This window comes from Phyllopteryx taeniolatus, chromosome 2 (genome assembly GCF_024500385.1).
Source record: "Phyllopteryx taeniolatus isolate TA_2022b chromosome 2, UOR_Ptae_1.2, whole genome shotgun sequence".
Lineage (NCBI taxonomy): Eukaryota > Metazoa > Chordata > Actinopteri > Syngnathiformes > Syngnathidae > Phyllopteryx > Phyllopteryx taeniolatus.
This window is the reverse complement of record NC_084503.1, coordinates 15,021,999-15,044,380: the sequence shown is the minus strand read 5'-3', so window position 1 is coordinate 15,044,380 and position 22,382 is coordinate 15,021,999. Positions and strand designations below refer to the sequence as shown.

General features: G+C 40.4%; 1 protein-coding gene across 3 annotated transcripts; it reads right to left on the bottom strand.

Annotated features, from left to right (window-relative positions):
* Positions 1–209: 209 nt before the first annotated feature.
* Positions 210–22,349, bottom strand: rbm26 (RNA binding motif protein 26). Of its 3 annotated transcripts, none has more exons than XM_061762647.1 (22): positions 21,886–22,349; positions 21,567–21,685; positions 21,347–21,465; positions 20,497–20,588; positions 20,137–20,414; positions 19,361–19,636; positions 19,026–19,265; positions 18,655–18,795; positions 18,407–18,547; positions 18,006–18,114; positions 17,751–17,910; positions 12,423–12,617; positions 12,042–12,140; positions 11,890–11,955; positions 11,710–11,808; positions 9,391–9,465; positions 8,919–9,089; positions 7,115–7,219; positions 3,256–3,459; positions 2,543–2,629; positions 2,266–2,379; positions 210–1,191 (listed from the first exon to the last, which is right to left on the bottom strand). In XM_061762647.1, the coding sequence occupies exons 1-22, from the start codon at positions 21,942–21,944 to the stop codon at positions 1,102–1,104; spliced, it is 3,039 nt and encodes a 1,012-aa protein (XP_061618631.1). In that variant the 5' UTR covers positions 21,945–22,349; the 3' UTR covers positions 210–1,101. The 3 variants fall into 3 exon arrangements, with proteins under 3 accessions (XP_061618631.1, XP_061618619.1, XP_061618641.1); XM_061762635.1 differs by having other exon boundaries at positions 12,042–12,143; positions 21,886–22,348; XM_061762657.1 differs by lacking the exon at positions 19,361–19,636 and having other exon boundaries at positions 12,042–12,143.
* Between the last annotated feature and the right edge of the window lie 33 nt (positions 22,350–22,382).

The following is a 22,382-nucleotide window of genomic DNA, read 5'->3' as shown; positions in this document are numbered from 1 at the left end:
GGTTTACATTCCAAAAATATGCAGAATAGGTTAACTGAAGACTCTAAATTGTCCATAGGTGTGAATGTGAGTTAGAATGGTTGTCTGTCTATTTGTGCCCTGCAATGGGCTTGCGACCAATTCAGGGTGTACCCTGCCTCTTGCCCAAAGTCAGCTGGGACAGGCTCTGGCACACACACGGTAAAAAGAACATTTACAACACAAGGAAATGAATGGAAAAATATATTTTATATATATTAAATCTGTATAAACAGTGGACACAAGGTTTGATGTTTCTTCAGCTGGAAATAGATCACCTGCAACAAAAATAAACATTTTAAAGATTTGATTCACATAAATTTATATTTTTTCTATACACTTTGGGACTAGAGTACATTTTACTGTGGAAATGTTAGAAATCTTAGATCCTTACCTTGAGGTGGAATCATTGACATATCGCAGGTTACTTTACCAATCCAACAATTGCTGGATGTAGGAATTGTTCAGGAAGTTTGCTCTTTAGGTGAACTTTTTTTTTTTGGTTCATTTTTTTTAAATGGTCAATTACAGCTTTTAAAGGATAGACCTTGTCTCACTGCCAGTTTCTTTTCACCTGTTTTGGGCAGTGTATTCTGACCATTTCAATTTATTTTTTATTTTTGTTTTTTACACAATTCAAAATTAAAGAAAATAACTGAGGAAATAAGCTTTCATACAAATCGAATCAACCCAGACATAAAATATTTACATGAGCTTTTAACCAATTGATGTAATACTATTCTGCAAAAGCTTTATGGTCTGTCATTTCATTAAATAGTAATACAGGATTTGTTTTCTCAAACTGATAATTCAGCAAGCTGTCACATGTCCAGACTAACTATAGAGAGTTACGTGATCCATATTACAAAAGAATACCATAATTCTACATTAAGAGCATTTTAAAAAAAAATGCATCTGGAATACATATAAAAATCAAAATTCATGTTTTTTTTCAACCAGTTACATCTTTGTGAAGTCAAGCCAAGGTGCCTAGTCAGATTTATAAACAGGCATTGAAATAAATAAACTGCTGGACATCTGGTCATCGTTGCACTCAGCTGCGAAACAACATCGAAATAATCTTCATCTGCGCCAGGAGCGAGGCTCGTTGTCATCTTCCTCCTCGTCGTCGTCCTGCAGCAAGGCATCATCGCTCAGTGACTCTTCTGGGAACTGGAGAGAAACAAAAACAAAAAAAGCAAGCTATGAGCATACACATACAAACACTAGATACACATACTCAAGATAATGAGCTTAAATACAAGAGCTGTATTTAAAAAAAATAATAATGAAAAAAAAAAGAAGGGTCAAGCTTCATTGACTGCACATTTAAATTCTAATCTGAGCAGTCTTGTGTAATGGCTCCCTCTTGTGTTCTATGCCGGTACTAAGACCTTTGCACTAAGGTTTCTTGCTCTTACAGGTACTTCTAAAAAATTAGAATACCGTAGGAGAGTTCACTGGATTTCAGAAATTAGAATACTGTAGGAGAGTTTATTGTATTTGAGAATTATAATTCCAGAAGTGAAATTGAAATTTAAAAGATGGATTCATCCATCCGTACATTTTTCATACCGCTTACCCTCACTAGGGTCGCGGGCGTCCTGGAGCCTATCCCAGCTGACTCTGGGCGAGAGGCAGGGTAAACCCTGAACTGGTTGCCAGTCAATCGCAGGGCACATAGAAACAAACACGCATTCACACTCACATTCACACCTACGGGCAATTTAGAATCTTCTATTAACCTACCATGCATGTTTTTAGGATGTGGGAGGAAACCGGAGTGCTGAGAAAACCCACGCAGGCACAGGAAGAACATGCAAAGTCCACACAGGTGAGGCCGGATTTGAACCCGGGTCCTCAGAACTGTGAGGCAGATGTACTAACCAATCGTCTACTTTGCCGTCAGATTGATTCAATACAAGAAAATATTTTTCAGAAGGCCAAATCCAAACTCATTCCCATATTAAAATCTTTTTGACTGTTTTTTTAAGTAACACTGTAATTTATTGGAGATGGTAAAATTTGGGTTTCCGTTAGCTCCAAACTAAAATAATCAAAATAATAAATAAAATAATCAAATGGTTTACTCTGTGTAGTGAATCAATACGAGTTTTTGAATTCAACTACAGAAATACATGTACCGGTAGTTTTCTAATTCTAGTTTCTTGAGATGTACCTATATCATGTAGAAAGCAATAAGACAAATGTCTATTAAATTGCCAGACAGTGAAAAATGGCACAAACCTCATCATCCTCTGGCTCTGCCTCGTTCGCAGCCGCAGCATTCAGAGTCATGGCAGGCTTATGCCAGGCCAGGTGTAAATTCTGGTTATTCAACTTGATGCCATGGAGGGCTGCCTGCAGTTTGACAAAATAAACGCATACAAGATGAAAACACATTGTAAGAGGGGGGAAACAAAACATTCTGGGTAATTAAACACCCAAAACAAAGAAACAATACAGTAAAAGTTCAAATGTAATTTTGTCTTACATTTCTGATAACAATTAGAAGGCGACTCACCTGCTCTGCCTCTGCTCTTGTCCTGTAGGTGATGACTGCCGAAAAACTGTTTTCCTCAATCTGGCAATCTTCTATTTCTCCGAATTGCTTCAAAATTGTGAACATGGAACATTGGTCACTTCACAATCAGTCTAATGACAGCAACATCACTCTATGCAGCACTTTATGCATACATATATGATTTAGTTTTTTGTTTAGGAACCTTATGTGATTGTTTCTAATATTGTTTCCCAAACATTGATCCAAGGCACATATTATACATTAGAAAAATCTCACAGCACACCAAACAGAAATGCCACAAAAAGTATGTGCACTGCAATAATGATGATCTTGGGTCAATTTACAAATTGAGTTAGTGTGAAATCTGGCAAAGCTATTATTCAACTGGTAGATACACAGGTTAATTGTATCATCTCCCATGTAGTAGGAGAGCATTAAATAATTTTTCCTGTCGCTATACATCACTGGCATAGACACACAAACAAAGATACATCACTTGTAGTAAGTAAATAATTTGAAACCAATTAAGTGAAATTGGATAAGCAGAATAGCCTACCTGATGACATCTCACAGCACACAAATGTGCTGCAACACAGTGGCTGGAAATCACTCTTCTAGTGTATAATAGCCCCTATGTGCATTGGTGGATTGGACTGCCATCTATTGGACATCTACTGTATTAGTCCGACTATTATAGGAATAAGCAGACTTACGGCAAAATGTGGTAGCAGCTCTACCCGCTCTGTGTCGGTGAAACCAGAAATCACCAAGGCGCGAGGTCGATGGTCCACAACTGCATGCAGTGGAACACCTCTTCCCCGTCCTCTGGCGCCTCTTCCACGGGCCCTTGGTGTCCCACGCCCTCGAGCTGAGATCCCGCGACCTCGGCCTGGTGACAGCAGTCCCCTTTTGGCAGCCTAAACAGAGGAAGACAGGGTAGACAAAAGGAAAGCTGAGACAAAATTACAACTCAAATATGACTTTAGACAGGTTCATGAGTAACATCAGCCGACTGGGAACTAGGGTTGCCCTGATCAGATCTTTGAGATCAGAAATCGGTCCAATGTCAGCACATAGACGAGGATCGGAACAGACTGGATCTAATATCTCAGATTTTAGTGCTCTTTACTGCTCTATCCAGCACTGCCCGGACAGCATGCAGAGCCCATGTGATCACACTAACTGGTTGCAAAGGTGCTAACATAGTAACAAGGAGTAAGAGTGGCTGTTTCGTCCTTAAAGTCGATTCTTGACACTCCAGTTGAAGTTCACTGTAAAACTAAACTTACATCACAAAATAATGTGATGTGTGTGTAATAATGTCTTCCCCGGGCGCTTCAGCTGCCCCCTGCTCCAGTGTGTTCCGCTAACGTGTGTGTGTTCACTGTGACGGGTAAAATGCAGAGAACAAATTTCGTGTACATGCATGCATGTTCATGACAATAAAAGATGATTTAAAATAAATAAATAAATAAATTACACCTAATGAATGTTCAAATACATCACAGCCTTCATTTCTTTTTTCTTTTTTAGCTCAGTTACCAAAACAATGAATGAAAAACACCATTGAATAGCTAACGAAAATGAGCATTGAACTTGTAGCACTTACAGTATATCTCTCAAAATATTGAATATTGGTATACAAACGCTGTATAACCACGTACAAAGTGGCAATATAACAGTATTCTGGCATATATTCCTCAAAGTCTTTGAAAAACAAGTTATCGATCGAGACTTCTACAACCCCAATTCCAATGAAGTTGGGACGTTGTGTTAAATAAAAACAGAATACAATGATTTGCAAATCATGTTCAACCTAACTATAATTGAATACACTACAAAGGCAAGATATTTAATGTTCAAACTGCTAAACTTTATTGTTTTTAGCAAATAATCATTAACTTAGAATTTTATGGCTGCAACACATTCCAAAAAAGCTGCGACAGGGTCATGTTTACCACTGTGTTACATCACCTTTTCTTTTAACAACATTCAATAAACGATTGGGAACTGAGGACAGGCATTTTCTCACCCGCTAGAATTCTGTTAAAAAAGCTAGTCAAAAACTCCACAGCCACCTCTCCTAGATCCTTCCATACCTCCACAGGAATGTCATCACGACCAACTGCCTTTCCATTTTTCATCCACTTTAATGCCTTTAACTTCCCACTTACTAATCATTGCCACTTCCTGGCCCACCACACTTACCTCTTCTACTCTTCCTTCTCTCTCCTTTTCCTCATTCATCAACTCCTCAAAGTATTCTTTCCAACTGTCCAGCATACTACTGGCACCAGTCAACATATTTCCATCTCTATCCTTAATCACCCTAACCTGCTGAACATCCTTCCTATCTGTATCCCTCTGTCTGGCCAACCTGTAAAGCTATTTTTCATTCTTCTTTAGTGTCCAACCTGGCATACATCATCATATGCCTCGTTTGGCCTTTGCCACCTCTACCTTTGCCCTACGTCGCATCTCAATGTATTCCTTTCTCCTCTCCTCGGTCCTCTCAGTGTCCCACTTCTTCGCCAACCTCTTTCCTTGGATGATTTCCTGTCCTTTGAGGTTCCACCACCAAGCCTCATTCTCTCCTTTCCTGACAGGAGATACACCAAATACTCTCCTGCCTGTTTCTCTGATCACCTTGTCTGTAGTGGTCCAGTCTTCTGGAAGCTCCTCCTGTCCACCGAGAGCCTGTCTCACCTCTTCCTTTCTCAGCTTCCACCACATGGTTCTCTGCTCTGCCTTTGTCTTCTTAATCTTCCTCCCCACCACCAGAGTCCTCTTACACACCACCGTCCTATGCTGTCTAGCCACACTCTCCCCTACCACTACCTTACAGTCAGTAACCTCCTTCATATTACATCGTCTGCACAAGATGTAATCCACCTGCGTGCTTCTACCTCCGCTCTTGTAGCTCACCCTATGTTCCTGCCTCTTCTGGAAAAAAGTGTTCAGTTCAGCCATTACCATTGTTTTTGCAAAGTCTACCACCATCTGTCCCTCCAAGTTCCTTTCCTGGATGCCGTACTTACCCATTACCTATTCATCACCCGTTTCCTTCACCAACATGTCCATTCCAATCTGCACCAATCACGACTCTCTCTCTGTCTGGGATGCTTAGAACTACTTCGTCTAGTTCCTTCCAGAATTTCTCTTTCACCTCTAGGTCACATCCTACCTGTGGGGCATAGCCGCTAATCACATTAGACATAACATCCTCAATTTCAAGTTTCAGCCTAATCACTTGATCAAATGCTCTTTTCACCTCCAAGACAGTCTTAGCTAACTCTTCTTTTAAAATAACCCCACACCATGGTAAAATAATTTAAACCCTGACCCTAAACTTCTAGCCTTACTGCCTTTCCACCTGCTCTCCTGGACACAGAATATATCAACCTTTCTCCTAATAATCATGTCAACCAACTCCCAAGATTTTCCTGTCATAGTCCCAACATTCAAAGTCCCCACATTCAATTCTAGGCTCTGCGCTTTCCTCTTCTCTTTCTGCCTAAGAACCCGCTTTCCACCTCTCCTTTTTCTTCGACCCACAGTAGATGAATTTCCACCGGCGCTGGAGCTGGACGTTGTTAACCCGGGACACGACCGATCCGGTATGGAATTCTTTAGATGATCGCTCATATTTCCATCCATCCATCCATTTTCTGAGCCGCTTCTCCTCACTCGGGTCGCGGGCGTGCTGGAGCCTATCCCAGCTATCATCGGGCAGGAGGGGGGTACAGCCTGAACTAGTTGCCAGCTAATCGCAGGGCACATACAAACAAACAACCATTCACACCTATGGGCAATTTAGAGTCTCCAATTCATGCATGTTTTTGGGATGTGGAAGGAAACCGGAGTGCCCGGAGAAAACCCATGCAGGCACGGGGAGAACATGCAAACCCGGGTCCTCAGAACTGTGAGGCTGACGCTCTAACCAGTCATCAGTTGTTTGGCAAAATTTTAAGCCGGGTGTCCTTCCTGACACAACCCTCTGCATTTATCCGGGCTTGGGACTGGCCTCCACTTTGCAATGGCTTGTGCCCCCCATAGGGCTGCATTGACAGTAAGAAAATAATAGTATAATTTGTATTCATTTTTTATTGATTATTTTTCATGTTTTTTGAATTTGTGTTTTATTTAATTTATTAAAATGTAGAATATGCTTAAGTTAAGCAGCGTTTATGTTGCAATTTAAATATATATTTTTGTTATTGGTTTTATTGAAGTTATTTTTCAGGATTTCTTAATTTTTAATTATTTTATTCAATTGTACAACATTCTTATTTTTAAAGTTACTTTATGTAACCCATTGGTTAATAATAAATGGGTCTGTTTTTCTCATACCTACTGTTGCTGATTATTGTTGTCTGTTTTTCAAACTTTTTCTAACATTCCATACTACAAAATAAGTACTGTGTGTATGATTATTGCCAATCACGGATCAGACCGGTATCAGACAAAATTCAAGGGTGGAATATCGGTATGAGATCGGAAGTGAAAAAATTGGATCGGGACATCACTTCCTAGGAATGTTTTTTGAATGAAAATAGTGACGTTATACTGTACCTCTATCTGCAGCTGGGTATATTTAATCTTCAACAAAGCAGTGTCCTCTCCAGCTTGAGTCTTCTTGTACAGGTCCAGCTCTGTATCAAGAAGTTCTCTCTGAGCCTGGGAGGAAAAAGCACATTACGTTGTTATTTTTCATAGAAAGTCAATGAAGACAGAACATTGGTTAAAATATAAGACTTTTGTTATTTCTTAGTACAGTGCGCCTGCACAGAAGTCTAGAGGATGAGCATGTAATCAAAGAGTCTAAGCAGATATCTGTGTTTTGTTTCTACATAAATTACATATGTTTCAATTGCTAAAAACATATGCAAAGACTTAACAATATAGTGATGAATTGTTGAGCTATAGCTTAAGCATCTTTTTCACCGTTTGAATTTTCCTGACTTGGGGGGCGGGGCTAAAACACAGCCCCGTAATACTGTCTTGCGCAAGTTCCCTCCCCCACTATATAAGTACAAAGTGACGTCATTTCATTTGGCTATGCTGCTTAGTTGTGAGTTAGCTGTGCTTAGCTTCTCTAACAAGACCCATTTACCACTCCAGCGTGCAGTTAGCAAGCTAACGATGGCTACAGCCCGAAAATGCATATTCGCTGGATGCCTCAATTCACAGAACAGCTCGGTGACATTTTTTTAAGCTCCCAAAAAATGAAATGAAATACAAAAAGCAATGGATTGACTTTTTAAAGACACGCAGATGGCAAGCTGAACATCAACCCCACCAGCCAACTCTACATTGCGCGTTTCATGACGGATAGTTTTGTAAACTTTGACCAGAGACAATGGGGCAATACGGACTGTCGAACTACCTGGGCTTCCTCGTATCGTCCCTCTGTCGTCGGGTGCCGTGTTCAGGTGTGAAATTATGTCACCAACAACAAGGGTAAGTTAACTTGTGTGCTTTTCTTAGGATTCTAGTCCACAATAACCATTAAATTTTGAAGTTGAGACTCCTAACGTGATTTTACATCGTATAAGCTATCACGCCCTCAGTATCTTTGATTCCTTTTGGTGCATCCATTAGATAAGCCCACAGCGTCTAGGAGCTGAGAGGTGGCACTTATTCAAGTTTTGAAACCTGATTTTATATACTTAGCGATTTTTTTTATTCATTCAAATTTCGTAGGCTTGTTAACATTACTCTTCTCTGTGGTGTGTCGAATTTACATCCCATTTTTTGGGCCTGCTTAGTGCCACTTTAAGAGCAAGAAGAGGCAGAGAAGCCCCCAAGTGAGCTCTAGTTATAGTCGATCCCACAGAGCAGCGACAATATATGCCTGTGAATATTGTTGTATGCTCTTATTTCAGTGTTGCTGTTCCGTGTGTGCTACAATAGCATTTCTTTAAGGGTTTATACTGTACTGTAACGGCGAGGCTCATTTCTCTGTCTACGGCGTTACTCATTATATGTTAGCATTAAGCTACAGAAGTTTTGTTTGACGAAACTACTGTATACTGAGTGAACATTTTGGTGTTGAAATATACAATGCTTAATCGTCTTTGGTTGGTGTTATGAAATATTTAAAAGGTGCATTTTAAAAAGTGTGTTTCAATATGTTTAAATGAGTTCAAAAGTGTGTGGGAAAGGTAAAAGAAAAAAAAATGCATATGGTTTCTCTATAATGCGGATTTTCACTTATTGCTGGTGAGTTAAGAACATATTCCCACCAAGAACTGGGGATTCACTGAATCAAGCTGAAAATCACATACAAATGAACCGCCACCCCCCACTCCCGAAAAAAAAAAAAAGTGAATACAATAACAATGAATGTGTGTGCTAAGCATGCACTAAGTATTACTTGGGCCTTGCTCTTGACTGTGTGCAGTAGATTGTTGCTGCTGTTTGAGATAACTTTTATCTCGTCTTGTAATTTGGTGATGCTCTTGGTTAAAGTGCCCAAGGTTTCCATGATCTTGGCTTTATCCTCTGCTTTCATTGTTTTGTTCTTCTCAAGTTTGGAGATCAGGAGCTGCGGACGACAGGGGCACAAGTGGAACAAGATTGCAAATGCAATCAGTGTTGTCAAATACTGCATGTCGCATCTTCATGCCGTCGTCAAGCTAAAACACACATCAATCTTGTAAACATCCAAAACTTAGCTTTTGATAATTGTGGATAATTCTAATATTGGACTGTAAATGAAACTCTGTATTGCAATCAATATTAAAGTCAACTTGTTTTAATCACCATTAAATGATGAACGTAAAAGATACACATTTTTATGTCACTTTTCTTAGCCTGCTTCAGTCCAATCATCCAGACGATCTTACCTTCTGTGTTTCGATGTGCTTCTCCAGTATTTCCTGCTTCTTCTTCCGTACGTCCTGTTGTAGCCTTAGGGCTTCCTGTGAAAGTATTTTTGGGACATCATCAAATACTTTGCGTTTAAAAATTACAAATGCGTTGTTGAAGATGACCGCGGCAAATAAATTTAATTTCATTCATTTGTTTGCCCAACAACAATGGTTCTCAAATGTGCGGTACGAGTATTGTTTCACATATAATATAGGGAATTGGATGCGAAAGAATCACTGAATTACCGTACATGTTCAAACTGTGCTTAATGTTAGGGTGGCTTAAAGGACATTTACAGTTCTGTTGTGTTTAACTTTTAAGTACAGTACATTTTCATTTACTCTTTTAGAACGGGTTGTTTTGAACATATATTTAGGTACAATTTGAACATTTACATGTAATGCCTTGTAATTGAATTCTTATTTAAGCAACATTTTTATGTTCCTATATTAGAGGGCCGCGATAATGTTCAAACTAGGGCTCCACGATTATGGCCAAAATAATAATCAGGATTATTTTGATCAATATTGCAATCACGATAATTAATCACGATTAATCCTCATGTTCGGGAAAAATCTTTGTTTTTATTGCACTACTTTTCAAAAAACAATATGTAAAAGTTTTCAATGCAAAATGAATCTTTAAATAAGAATATATGAAAGATAATTATTATTATTATTTTTTTTTTTTTTTTTTTAAAGTACCCCCAAAAAAATAAATAAATAAAACTCTACTTTACCAAGGGCTAACTTAATAAATATGCTATTACAAAGTACAATCACGAATTGCAACTTAATGGAAGCAAATAGAGTTAATGCATAAAAACATTGGGCTGCAAGCATCGACTTTCCCCGCCAATATAGTGAATTGTCAAGGACGGATACGTCTCTGTTCTGCTTGACCATTGGTCAGTCGTGCACGGTCACAAAGTCAGTCAAGCACATGAAAACAACCACACATTTTTAAAATAAATGTTTATACGTACACATGAATTCCCTCTGTCTCTAATGCGATTATTAAAGCTTTTTATTTAATAATAGTAATACATTAAACTTATACAGAGGTTCTCAAGACACTCAAAGACGCTTTCCACTAATCAGATGACAGTAACAGTAAGGTGAGTGAGCCCGGGTGGCGGGGGCTGGTGTCAGCGATGCTGTCCACCGCGGTGGAATGTAGAAAAGTCACACCGGCCGGTGAGAGTCTAGCTGGACTTAAGGAGACACGAAAGGATGTTCGGTAGCTGAGCTCGCTGCACAAATGTTCATGAGTCACACAATGGAAGGCAGGTGTTCGAGAGCTTGTTGAGATAGAGATATGTGATAATTTTATTTTTTGATAAATTTTTTTAAATCTCCTAGCCTTTCCTAGTTTACAACACATGACAATAATGCATAGTCCTTCAGTGAATGTGAAACTCAGGGATGGATCATTAGCTGAATGAAGAAGCACTTGAATGATTTTGTGAAAAAGAACTGAACAACTCGGTGAATGAATCTTTTGAACAAATCTTTTTAAAGAACTGATTCGAATGATTCAGTACACTCAAAAGAGCTGCCGTGCCAATCACTATTGTTAATAGTGTCTTACCGGCATACTTGTGGTTTGGCACTCGCGGATTCACCTACTCACGGATTTTTTTTAAATTAATAAAAAATATATATATATACATATTTTTCATTTCTTTTTTGGGGGAAACCAACCCCAAAAACGCTTGTTGGGAGTTTATCCAAACTTATTCAAGAAGTTTGGGGATTTAAAAAAAATATATATAATTTTTTTTTTCAATGCAATTATAATGACCATCAATTATCCACAGCTTTTCGCTATTCATGGTCCGGCCTCCCTATCCTCCGCAGATAGTGGGGGTCCGCTGCAAACTCCGACAGCAACCGACAATCAGGACTGCCGCAAAAATTGTCTATACCCCCTACCGACCCTTGAGGACTTGCACGCTGCCAGAACTAAGACAAGAGCATGCAAACTCCTCTTGGACTCTCCCCATCCTCGTCACCACCTCTTCCAGGTCCTTCCCTCGGGTAGGCGCTATCGATCAATGCAAACTAAAACAAGCACACATTCCAACACCGTCTACCCTCTTTCCATTAAATTGTTAGAGGCTTAGTGACTCTTCGTAGTATGTTTTTATGATTCAAAATAATTTTTGGGCAAAATGGCTGTCCGTCGTCGTACTAGAGCGACTCCAACTACCAGAGACAAATTCCTTGTGTATTTGTAACATACTTGGCAAACAGAGAGGATTCTCATTCTTAAAGCACCATTTCTCCTCTCACCCGTTTCTTCTTTAGAGAGTCATCTGTGGTTTTCTGGACAGCTTTTAAGGCTGCAGGATTGTATACAGTCTTTGAGAGGCCCGCAGAGGTTGAAAACACCTGCAATTGCGTAAAATGTGAATACAAAAACCTTTATAGAATGTATAAAGGAACAAAAGGATCTGGTTGGCTAACACTTGCCTTCTCAACAGGAGCAGGTTTGGCAGCGAAACCCAGACGCTCCTTCACTGACACTTTTGCAGTGTTCTGAATGAGTTGTGGAGTAAGGGGGAGTAACATGTCAATACAAATACTTTACTTTTGACAAGCAGACTTACAGCCCTCCCACACACCTGAGAAGTTACGTTGGAGTCCTGTGAAGGCTCAGAATTTGCAGTGAGAAGAGGCCCAAGGCGATCTTTGACAGACTGCTTCAGCGATGTCGCTGAGGACTGCTGAATGTTCGAGAGAGATTTAAATAAATGCGGGAAAAAAAATAAAAAATGGAGTTCTCTACCCAGCATATGGTGTTGCTTAAAAATGTATTAATGTCATTGCTGTACTTTTTGTCCAAACAGGACATTGTGTAAATAATCCAAAACAAACCATTTTGAATTTTCTGTATTAAACAATGCCAAAACAATGTGTATGAATTATACTTTATGTAGGGTGTGAAGCTCTACCCAGACTATGTTGCCAATTTATTCTACCAGAGATCAAAAAGAACATTTTACCATGGCTGGTTGTGACTGCAACTGCTGTACGTGAGACAGACCCTGTCCTGGTACATCACCTCCGTTCTCCCGGAACCAATGTACTCGGATAAAGCGGTTGTTGAGGACAGCCTCTGTGCTTTGTATGGCCCGCTTAGCCTCATCTGGGGATGCAAACTGTATCAGTGCACCCTCTGGGTCATTCTGGTAGGCCACCTTTGAAAAAACACACTGTATTTTAAAAAATGGTAACAGTGGAGATGACACTTTAATAGTTGTGAAAATATTGCTTACAATTAACAGAAACAAACTGCAAAAGCATACCTTAATGCCAGTTTACTTTAGTAAACTAAAGATTTACAGTGGACCCCCAGTAATCGAGGGGGATAGGGATCAAGCCCGACCGCCAAGACAATTCCCGTGAATAATTGATGACCAAATCCATAAAGTTTTTTTTTAAATCGTTTTAACTTTTTGCCCACACAGAGCCGGCGTTTTGGAAGCTCAAAAACGATAATTTTTCTAAATCGGGTTCGAGGGTGGATAGATCTCAAACGTGCTTCCCTCGCGTTTCATCGCCGTGTACATACACTGCAACAACATCACAACAATTGTGGATCAGAGTGTCTGATAATCTTTATCATGGCGGTAATCTGGACTTTCATTCCCAAGCAGAATTTCCAGCTAAGCACGCACATACACCATGCAAAGTACTTGTATATACACATCAACCATTCTGATGAATTACTGTCGCAGTGCAGTCTGGTGTATAACAATGAACATTTGACTGTGGAGGAGTTACACCGATGGTGTCAATGCCCTGGGACAGCTTGTGCTGGTGGGAAACTGCTGAATCGTAGGCCTCTGGGTCGTAGTAGCAGTTAGCACTTTGGTGTTTACTGACCTGAAACCACTGGATCTACGTAGTGACAACACAAACTGGCAGTCACAGATAGGTTTAGCAATGTTGTAACGGACTCCCCTAGTCTTGAAGCCATGTTTAGCCTAGTTTGTTGAGTCAAAGCAGCAACAGCAGACATGGCCGCCATCTTATTTAGCCAATACTGCTGTCAATCACAAATCTAACCACTGCTGTTAGATTTCTAATTGGATGAGTCAGTCGAGTGATGGGAACGAAGCAAGTTAGTGATTGTGGGTGTAGGAACAACATTCTTTTTTTAAGCGGACAGCTAGTTTGTTTTTTGGCGTTTATGGCAGACAGTAACCTTAAGTTGTCTCAATTATAGAGACACTACTAAAAAAAAAAATAATTTAAACAGATTAAAAAAAAATAGAGATACCGCTTGGCCATGAAAATAAAATAATATATACAGACCCTTACAAAAAAATTTGAATATAATGATAAAGTGTATTTATTTCCATAATTCCATTCAAAATTTTAAACTTTCATAGATAATAGATTTAGGATCCACAATTTAACCAATTTCAAGTGTTTGTTTTTACAGAATTTGGGCTTCCAGGTCATAAAACCTACAAAATCAGGAATTAAAAAAATTAGAATACTGTGAAGAAACACACCGTTTACTTCTCAGTTTCTATAGAAAACAAAAAGAAGAAATTAGGGTCACATTAAATTAATAAAAATATGGAACTTTCAAAACAATGTTAATCAATACTTGGTTGGGAATCCCTTTGCTGTACTCACTGCCTCGATGCCCCGTGGCATTGAGGCAATCAGCCTGGGAGGTATGGAAGATTTCCTTGGGTCCACCTGCACTGGACATTGCACCCCAAATCATGACTGACTGTGGATATTTCCCGACCTCAAGCAGCTTGGCTTCTGTTCTTCGCCAGTCTTCCTCCAAACCCTCGGACCTTGATTCCCGAATTAAAGGCACACTTTACAGTAATCGTAAAAGAGGACCTTGGACCACTGGCCAGCAGTCCAGTCCTTCTTCTCTTTGGCCCATTTGAGGCGCTTCCTACGTTGGCTCAGGCTCAGAAGTGGCTTGACCCAAGGAACCCGACAGTTGTAGCCCATCTCACGGATGCGTCTGAATGTGGTGTTTTTTTTAAGCTGAACTCAACTGAACCAATCTGAAGCAATTTAATGACACCTGGGGAAACCTGTGCAGGTGCTTAAAGTTTAGTAGATGATTAGTGTGTGACACACTGTTTAAAACATTTATGGCCTGGGAAATTTGGGCTGATTTCTTCAGAGTATTCAATTTTTTTGAATTCCTGATTTTGTGAGTTTTATGAGCTGGAAGCCCAAATTATGTAATAATAATTTTTTTAAAATACTTGAAATTCATGAAATTGTGGGCCCTGAATCTATAAATCTATGAAAGTTTAACTTTTTGAATGGAATTATGGAAATAAATGAACTTTTCCATGATATTCAAATTTTTGGGAAAGGGTCTGTATATTTCAACTTTTTTGCCACGTTTAAGAAAACTGCAAATAGGTGACCTTTTCAGCGTACAACGGCTGAAATAAGTATTTAACACGTCACCATTTTTCTCAAATATATTTCCCAAGGTGCTGTTGACAAAAATTTCACCAGATGTTGGAAACAACCCATGTAATCTATACATGCAAAGAAAGTAGAACAAAATAAGATCAGAAATTAAGTTGGGCGTAATAATGTGAATTGGCACAGGGAAAAAGTATTGAACATGCCAACTGGTATTTATTTACTACTTCGTACAAAAGCCTTTGTTTTAACTGACAGCTTCAAGGTGCCTCCTGTATAGAGAAAATAGTCGCATGCATTGCCCTGTTACGATTTTTGGCCCATTCCTCCAGACAACCAGTCTTCAAATCTTGAAGGTTCAATGGGCTTCTTTTATGGACCTTGACTTTCAGTTCTTTCCATAGATTTTCAATTGGATTCAACTCAGATGATTAGCTGGGCTATTCTAGCAGCTTTCTTTTTTTTCTTAAACCAATCGAGAGTTTTCTTGGCAGGATGTTTTGGATCATTATCCTGCTGAAATGTCCGCCCTCGTTTCATTTTCATCATCCTCGTAGATGGTAGCAGATTTTTGTCAAGAATGTCTCATTTGCACATTCATCCTTCCTTCAATAATGTGAAGTTTACCTGTACCATTTTTTGAAAAGCAGCCCCACACCATCATGTTCCCACCTCTGAACTTCAGTGTTGGTATGGTGTTTTTAGGTTGATGTGCAGTGCCCTTTCTCCTCCAAACGTGGTGTGCATTATGGTATCCAAACAGTTCAACTTTGCTCTCATCCGACCAGACTATACTCTGCCAGTATTTAACTGGCTTGTCCAAATGTTTTTCAGCAAACTTTAAACAAGCTTTGACATGCTTTTTTTTCCAGCAATGGGGTCTTGCGTGTTGGGCGTATATACAGGCCATGGCGGCGGGGTTCATTAACCTCTGTTTTCCTTGTGACAACAGTACCTGCTAGTTGAAGGTCTTTTTGAAGCGCTCCACAGGTGACCCTTGGCTCTTGGACAACTCTTCTGATTATTCTTTGCACTCCTCTGTCACAAATATTGCGAGGAGCACCTGATTGAGGCAAATTTATGGTGGTATGATCGGCTTTCCACTTATGTATTATGGCTCCACCCGTGCTCACCGGAACATTCAGAAGCTTAGATATGCGCCTGTAATCAATGCCATCGTTATGTTTTGCAACAATTAGTTTGTGATGGTCTTGAGACAGCTTTCTGTTCTTACCCATCATAAGATATGTCTTGACTCACACCTTGGCAATGAGACCTTTTTGTTGGCCATCAATTAGGACTGAACCATCTGATATTCATTTGCACTGACAACGGGCTGGATTGCTGTTTGATAGATTTTAGGTGTTGTCTTGGCCTTCCATGCCTTTTTGCATCTCCCTTTGTTCATGTGTTCAATACACCCCCCCCCCCCCCCCCCCCGTCATTTCACATGTTCACACACAACTTAATTTTTTATCTTATTTGTTCTACTTTCTTTGTATGTATGGATTACTTGGGTTGTTCCCAACATCTGGTGAAATTTTCAGGTCAATAGCACCTTTGGAACGATATTTTGTGAGAAAAAATGGTGATGTGTTAAATATTTCAGCCGCTGTATATCGGAGGATAGGTTAAAAAATATCTACAAATACTGGAGGTGAATTTGCGAATACAGAACCGCGAATATGCGGGGGTCCACTGGAATTTTTTGTGAGACACACTTTCTTATGGCAACCAATCAACTACATAATGTGTTAAATGGTCCATATTTTGGCTATTTAGACCTCCATAGAGTGACTCTCTAACACGACCTTAGTATAAAAGTGTCTATTTCATTTAAAAAAAACACCTTGGTTTTCTCATACGAGTGTCCAGAAAAAGCCTTCTGACAGCTACTTCTGTTTGATCCAGTTTTCTATCAGCTTTGGCCGTCCCCTTTCCTCCGATTGGTTGCGTCCGTGTAGAAGACCCACTTGTGAGAGCTTGTGTTTGTTATGTTGACAGCGCTGGCTCGGGAGCGGAAATGGAAGGCGGAGATCTTTGCTAGTTACGTAGATAAGCTCGAGCAATTCGAATGACCGGATTTCAGGCCTCTCGGCAGAAAAACATCTAGGACTCAGGAATGCGTGGCGGATTTGAATTCATATTTCATATGTTTACTGAGGCACCATAGAGACAATATTACAACCCAATTACTAGAAAAAGTTGGTTTGGCAAAATATGTCCCCTTTAAATAAATTTTAACTACACATCAAATCAAGCCACTGATAATTGTCTTATTGCATAATAAGAACAATGTAGAGGGCACTATTAATTCAATGTCAACTAGTTCGCTTGCTAAAGAGATTCTTAAAAATGTGAATGCAGCAACCACACGGACCTCTGATGTGGCACTATTTTGAGATGAATGCTCTGCTCAACAAGTTCACAACTTTCTTAGGGAGACGCTCATCCCTCACTTGGAGCCCTACAGACAGGTGGAAAGCGATTGGATGGTGGTTCCTGAGCAAAATAAGCGTGTCGATAGCTGCATCTATACAACTGTGGTTTCCGTAAGCTATATGTAATTTATTTAGTTTCATTTTGCTTTTACTACTATGAGAAGAGTTTCAGTGGGGAACTTTAGTCTTTCTGCCCAGCTTGTTTATTCTCCTCATAGTGAAATCAAATGTCCATCCTATAGTCCAATATGCAAAGCCCTAATGATACACTGTAAAGGGAAATGACATTCTTCACATTTGACTGACATGGAAATATCCGTCAGATTTTGTCAGACACACACACACGAGTGCACGCACGGAGTAACACATTAGCTTGCATGCATCATGGACAGAATAGCTTACCTTTGCACCGTCAGACAGCGGACTAACAAAAGAAACAAACAAGATGACAGCAGTTAAAAGGTGACCTACCTGCAGGTTGACGATGGTTCCAAACTTGCTAAAATGTTCATTGAGTTTGCTGATGTTGTTGAGTTCAGAAGGAATTTGCCGAACCAGCAGCTTGGAGTTAGGAGAGTTAAAAGGACCTCTTCTGAGAAAGCCCAGGTGGTTGGGTTTGTTATAATTAGGTCTGAGAAAAGAAAAGAAAAACATTTTCTGTCAGAGATGTCTTTTGTGCATCCATTTTTAAGATTTATTGCAAGAGTCTACTAAATAATGTCTCACCTGTCAAACCAAGGTTTCTTGTGGAGAATGCCTCCATCATGTGAACCAGCTGGTCTCTTCCTCAGGCCAGAATCCATAACAATTCTCATACTGTTGTTTGGAAGCTTGTCTAGGGAAGGGCAAAGTCTAAACTGACCAGTCTACATAACGCTGCTAGAAAGGATTTGACTATTACATAGGCGAGGACAAATGCAGATTATCCAGTAGTTCTTATAGGGTGGAAACATGGAAAAGTATAGAACAGCTATTTTAACACATGCAAATGCATTCAAAATTATTCAAAAACCTCTCAATAAATATATGGTATTCTTCAATGATCCCAAAAGTAACTCTGGTATTGGTGTATTGCATAGGACTCCCTAATAAACCTGCTCGAATGTTTGCCATCAGATAAGGCCTACCTTTCTGTGGCTGGTCTACATCACCCATAGTGAGGCCGATCAGGTTGGGCCTCTGGGCATTGACCCGGTGGCGGTACACTGGCCTGGAGCTACTAGTGATACTGGGAGCCTCAGGGTTGTACACATCAGTCTCATAGGTATCTGGCGGGTAGAGTACAGCAAGCAATGGTGTAACCAATAATTGTGTCAATTGGTTTCAAACGCATTCAATTACTAGAGAACAATAAAAGTCACACTACTACAATAACCTGAGGGGAAAAGTGGTGTCGGCATTTGGGGCACTGAAGAGCGCATCCCAGAGGTGACAATAGTGGGAACAGCACTCGTAATGGAATTTGGAGGCGCATCCATTCCAGATGGTTGAAGTGGATGAAGAGGTGGTGGTGGTCCTGAAAATGCAGGAAAATAAATAAATACCTATAACAGGTGTGATTAATTCTATTATAGATGTTATTAACTGTCAGTAAAGTTCAACAAAAATAGCATTGAACAGTGGTGCATCAACAATTACAAACCTTTTACACAATGTTCCAAATTTCACTCAAAAAGCAAGTGCCTATTCTCCAGAATGTTGTGTATTTTCTTATTACAATACAGTAGAAATGGTCTCAATTCTTACCTGCAACTGGCGGAAGGCTTGGTGGTAGACTGCCTGGTGGGGGCACAGGAGGCCCTAGATTCACAGGTGGGGGGTTCAGTAGTGGTGGAGGTGGAAGGCCTGGGGGCGGAGGGCCGTCCACACCTGGGATGGGTGGAGGCTGGAAGGGTAGCATATTGGGCAAACCGACATCCTCCACTACAACTGGGTCACTTCCATGGTCGAAAGGGCACATGTCTCCTCTCATGCAGAAGCCTTTCTCTGAAGGACAGACATGACATCATTACCAAAATAAAGTCTAAATGAGTTTAGTGACCGCAAAAAGCTCATCCTGTCCACTTTTCTGTTTTCCTCACCATCATAGTCACGGCACCGTTTCCTTGGTTGAGGAGGGGGCCCTCTAAAAGGAACGCGAGCCACAGGGAGCTCTGGGTGGAAATCTGACCAGCTTTCAGTTGTGTTGTTGCTGTGATGATGAGTGGGCGCGATGACCGTGATGGTGCTGCTAAGTGTTGGCACGGGGAAATGGGAAGTGGTTGCAGTGGAAACCAGTACAGCTGTGGTGTAACCATCAGCACCTTCCAACCTGTCCACTCGATCATGATCGTACTTCAACTTTCCAGGATCCCGTTCTTTAAACGTAGAGCGTGACAACCATTAGAGTTAAAGGGGAAGTAAACCCACAATTCAATTTCAGGGTCACATGACATTCGCAACATTGACGAAGGTAGTCTTGACATTAATTTCAATCACTAACAGAGGGTGACATTGCCCAAAATGGCGGTCGGTCGATTGATGGATACTGATGAATATCTGTTTAATTCTTATTTCACGAACGCAATATTAACCACAATGCTGTGTTTTGATTATTGATGGCTAATACAATGTATTCATTCCTTAATCAAAAAAAATTGTGGCCTTATTTCCCCTTTCACAAAAAAGAGATTTGATAGCATGCTGCTTGATATTTGAAGTTCTTACTAAGCAGTGCTGGGTATCCAAGGTCTTTCTTTCTATTCAGGGCAGACTGGGCTGCTATCAAGACTGAAATATGCCAACTCCTAATGCTTATATTTAATGCATTTTCTTTCTGCAAACATCTGCACTTGCAGTACAACAATCAAGTTGTTACCTCTACTCCTGCTTCTCGAATGAGTTCTGCTGTGAGACGGACTCCCGCTTCGTGCTCTGTCCCGGTCACGTTCTCTGTCTCGCTCTCTGTCCCTATCCCGGTCTCGGTCCCGGTCTCGAGTACGATCCTTGCTCCAACTCCTGCTGCGGCTGCGACTGTAACTACGACTGCGACCTCTCCTCCGATTGTAGCGATCACGGTAAGAATCCCTTCTGGGCGGGTTGCGATCGTAATCCCTTTTTCTGGAACGGTCATCTCTTTTACGATCATCTACTCTCCTAATAATTTGGATAACAACATGACAGGCAGTTAAAGAAGAAACCAAACACTGCATGTGAAATGGTCTTTTGGTGCACACACCTGCCATCTCTACTGTAGCGGGAACTGGAGGGAGGAGGGCTGTTATTCACTCGTCGAGAAAACTTTTTGTCACGTTCTTCTTCTCGATTTGCCTAAACAAAAAAAATGCACGTTAAGACTCGGGCTGTCATGGTATTTACTATATCGACTTAAAATAACATGGACACGATAGTTTTTCCAGACACAATAAATTCCCATTGTGGTGAGCCGGCTCACAGCTCACACAGCACGCAAACGGCAAGAGAAACAGCTGTGTCATTGGCCGCTGGTGGGCCAGTGGACAGGTGTTGTCGCCGTCCAATGCTCCACAGTTTTGCTCAATGTACCACATGTAGATCCACACAACAGAGACACTTAAGGGAAAGTGAACTGTTTATTAAGTTCGCTAGCCCGCGAGGTAAGAAGCTAAACAGCCGGCTCGACTGCAGCAACAACTCACAACAGCAACATTGTACTCACTCCGAGTTGTTGTGTATGTTAAGTTAACTGTTTATTAAGCATAACCTCAGCAGCACACATTATTACGCCAGTAGTTGACCAAAGCGAACATATTTGATTGACAGGTGAAGGGCTCATCTCCAGCGCCTTCAGCGGTCCAACGGCACAGTCCTGCAGCTCGAAGGCGGGCCTTATTTTTCATGACTTTATATTGTCCCCCAAAAAATGTATTGTGACAGGGCTACGTTAGACCAAAATTGCTGCTGTATTTGCCAAAGTAACCATTTTAACATATACTATTTTAATCAGTTAGTTGAGACAGACATGCTAAATTAGGTATAAATATGATGATGATCTGTTCCTTCTTTTCATTTGGTACAATTAGCAACAAATTACTTTGAAACAAAGTTACCTCATCTTTTTTTGGGTCATCTTTCTCAACCTTGACCAAAGTGGGTCGTGGTTCCGTCTGAGGCAGATAGCTTTTGTTGTCTATAGCTTCAAACAGCTTGTCCACAAATTGCTGAGTTTCTGGGAGAGCATTTGAGTCAACAACAACAAAATAATCAATAGAAAACACATTCCAGGTCAGAGAAGACAAATCAAAGTGTTACTGTAAAATTGATAGATACCTTTCTGAAGAAACACGTCCAACTGGTCTATACACAAAGCTTTCAGTTCTTTTTCCGTTTTGTCTTTTTTCACCAAGGCAACAACATACTTGGCGAGTGCTGATGGGTCTGCATCGCAGCTACAATAGTAGAACAAACAACTTTTGAATTGCAGCAAATCCTTGGGGGTAATATGGACATTTGATCGAAACTAACTATTAAAGACATTCATATTTTGCTACTAAGTAAGTGTGTTTGCGTTTGATGGACAAAAACATTGATATTAAGTGACGCTGCAGTGTGAATTGAGTTGTGGCTAACAGCTACCGTTTCTACTTACATGGGCTCGAGTGTGTTAGACAGCCATGTTTTCAAAGCATCCAGATTTTCAATTATCATTTTAGATCCAGCACGAACTTTCTTTACACAGCTGCCCAAGTATATTATGTGCCACGAGTAATTGTGGACATTTGCTGAAGTAAGTTGCCACTTGAGTCTTTAGTTTCTGCGAAGATGCTAAGCGCGCCGTTAGCTTAACTTAGCAGCAACAATGCTGACTGAGTTAGCAGCCCAAGTGCCAGGCCGCAAAACGTGCTATCGGACGCCCGTAACCTGATTGTGACGGACCCGCGTCTCCAGTGCGCCAAAATGTCAACAGTTTCCACTAACTCGACATTAATTAGAATAAAATGGAACAGTTAAAAATGCAGGTGATTTGCACGCGGAACGTATTACTTTATTTACGCCCCTCAGTCGCTAACGTGCCAAGCCGACTATTTACTTCCGCTTTTGATCTCGTTAGCAGCTATCGCGAGATCAGCGTTAACACAGGAACAC

What these genes read in the sequence shown, in the direction of transcription:
- rbm26 (XM_061762635.1), bottom strand. Translation starts at nt 21,944, where the DNA reads ATGATAATTGAAAATCTGGATGCTTTGAAAACATGGCTGTCTAACACA. An exon ending in TCTAACACACTCGAGCCCAT is followed by an intron (nt 21,686 to 21,885) that starts GTAAGTAGAAAC and finishes CTACTATTGTAG; the next exon opens with CTGCGATGCAGACCCATCAG. An exon ending in AAGCCTTCCGCCAGTTGCAG is followed by an intron (nt 18,796 to 19,025) that starts GTAAGAATTGAG and finishes CTGCATTTTCAG; the next exon opens with GACCACCACCACCTCTTCAT.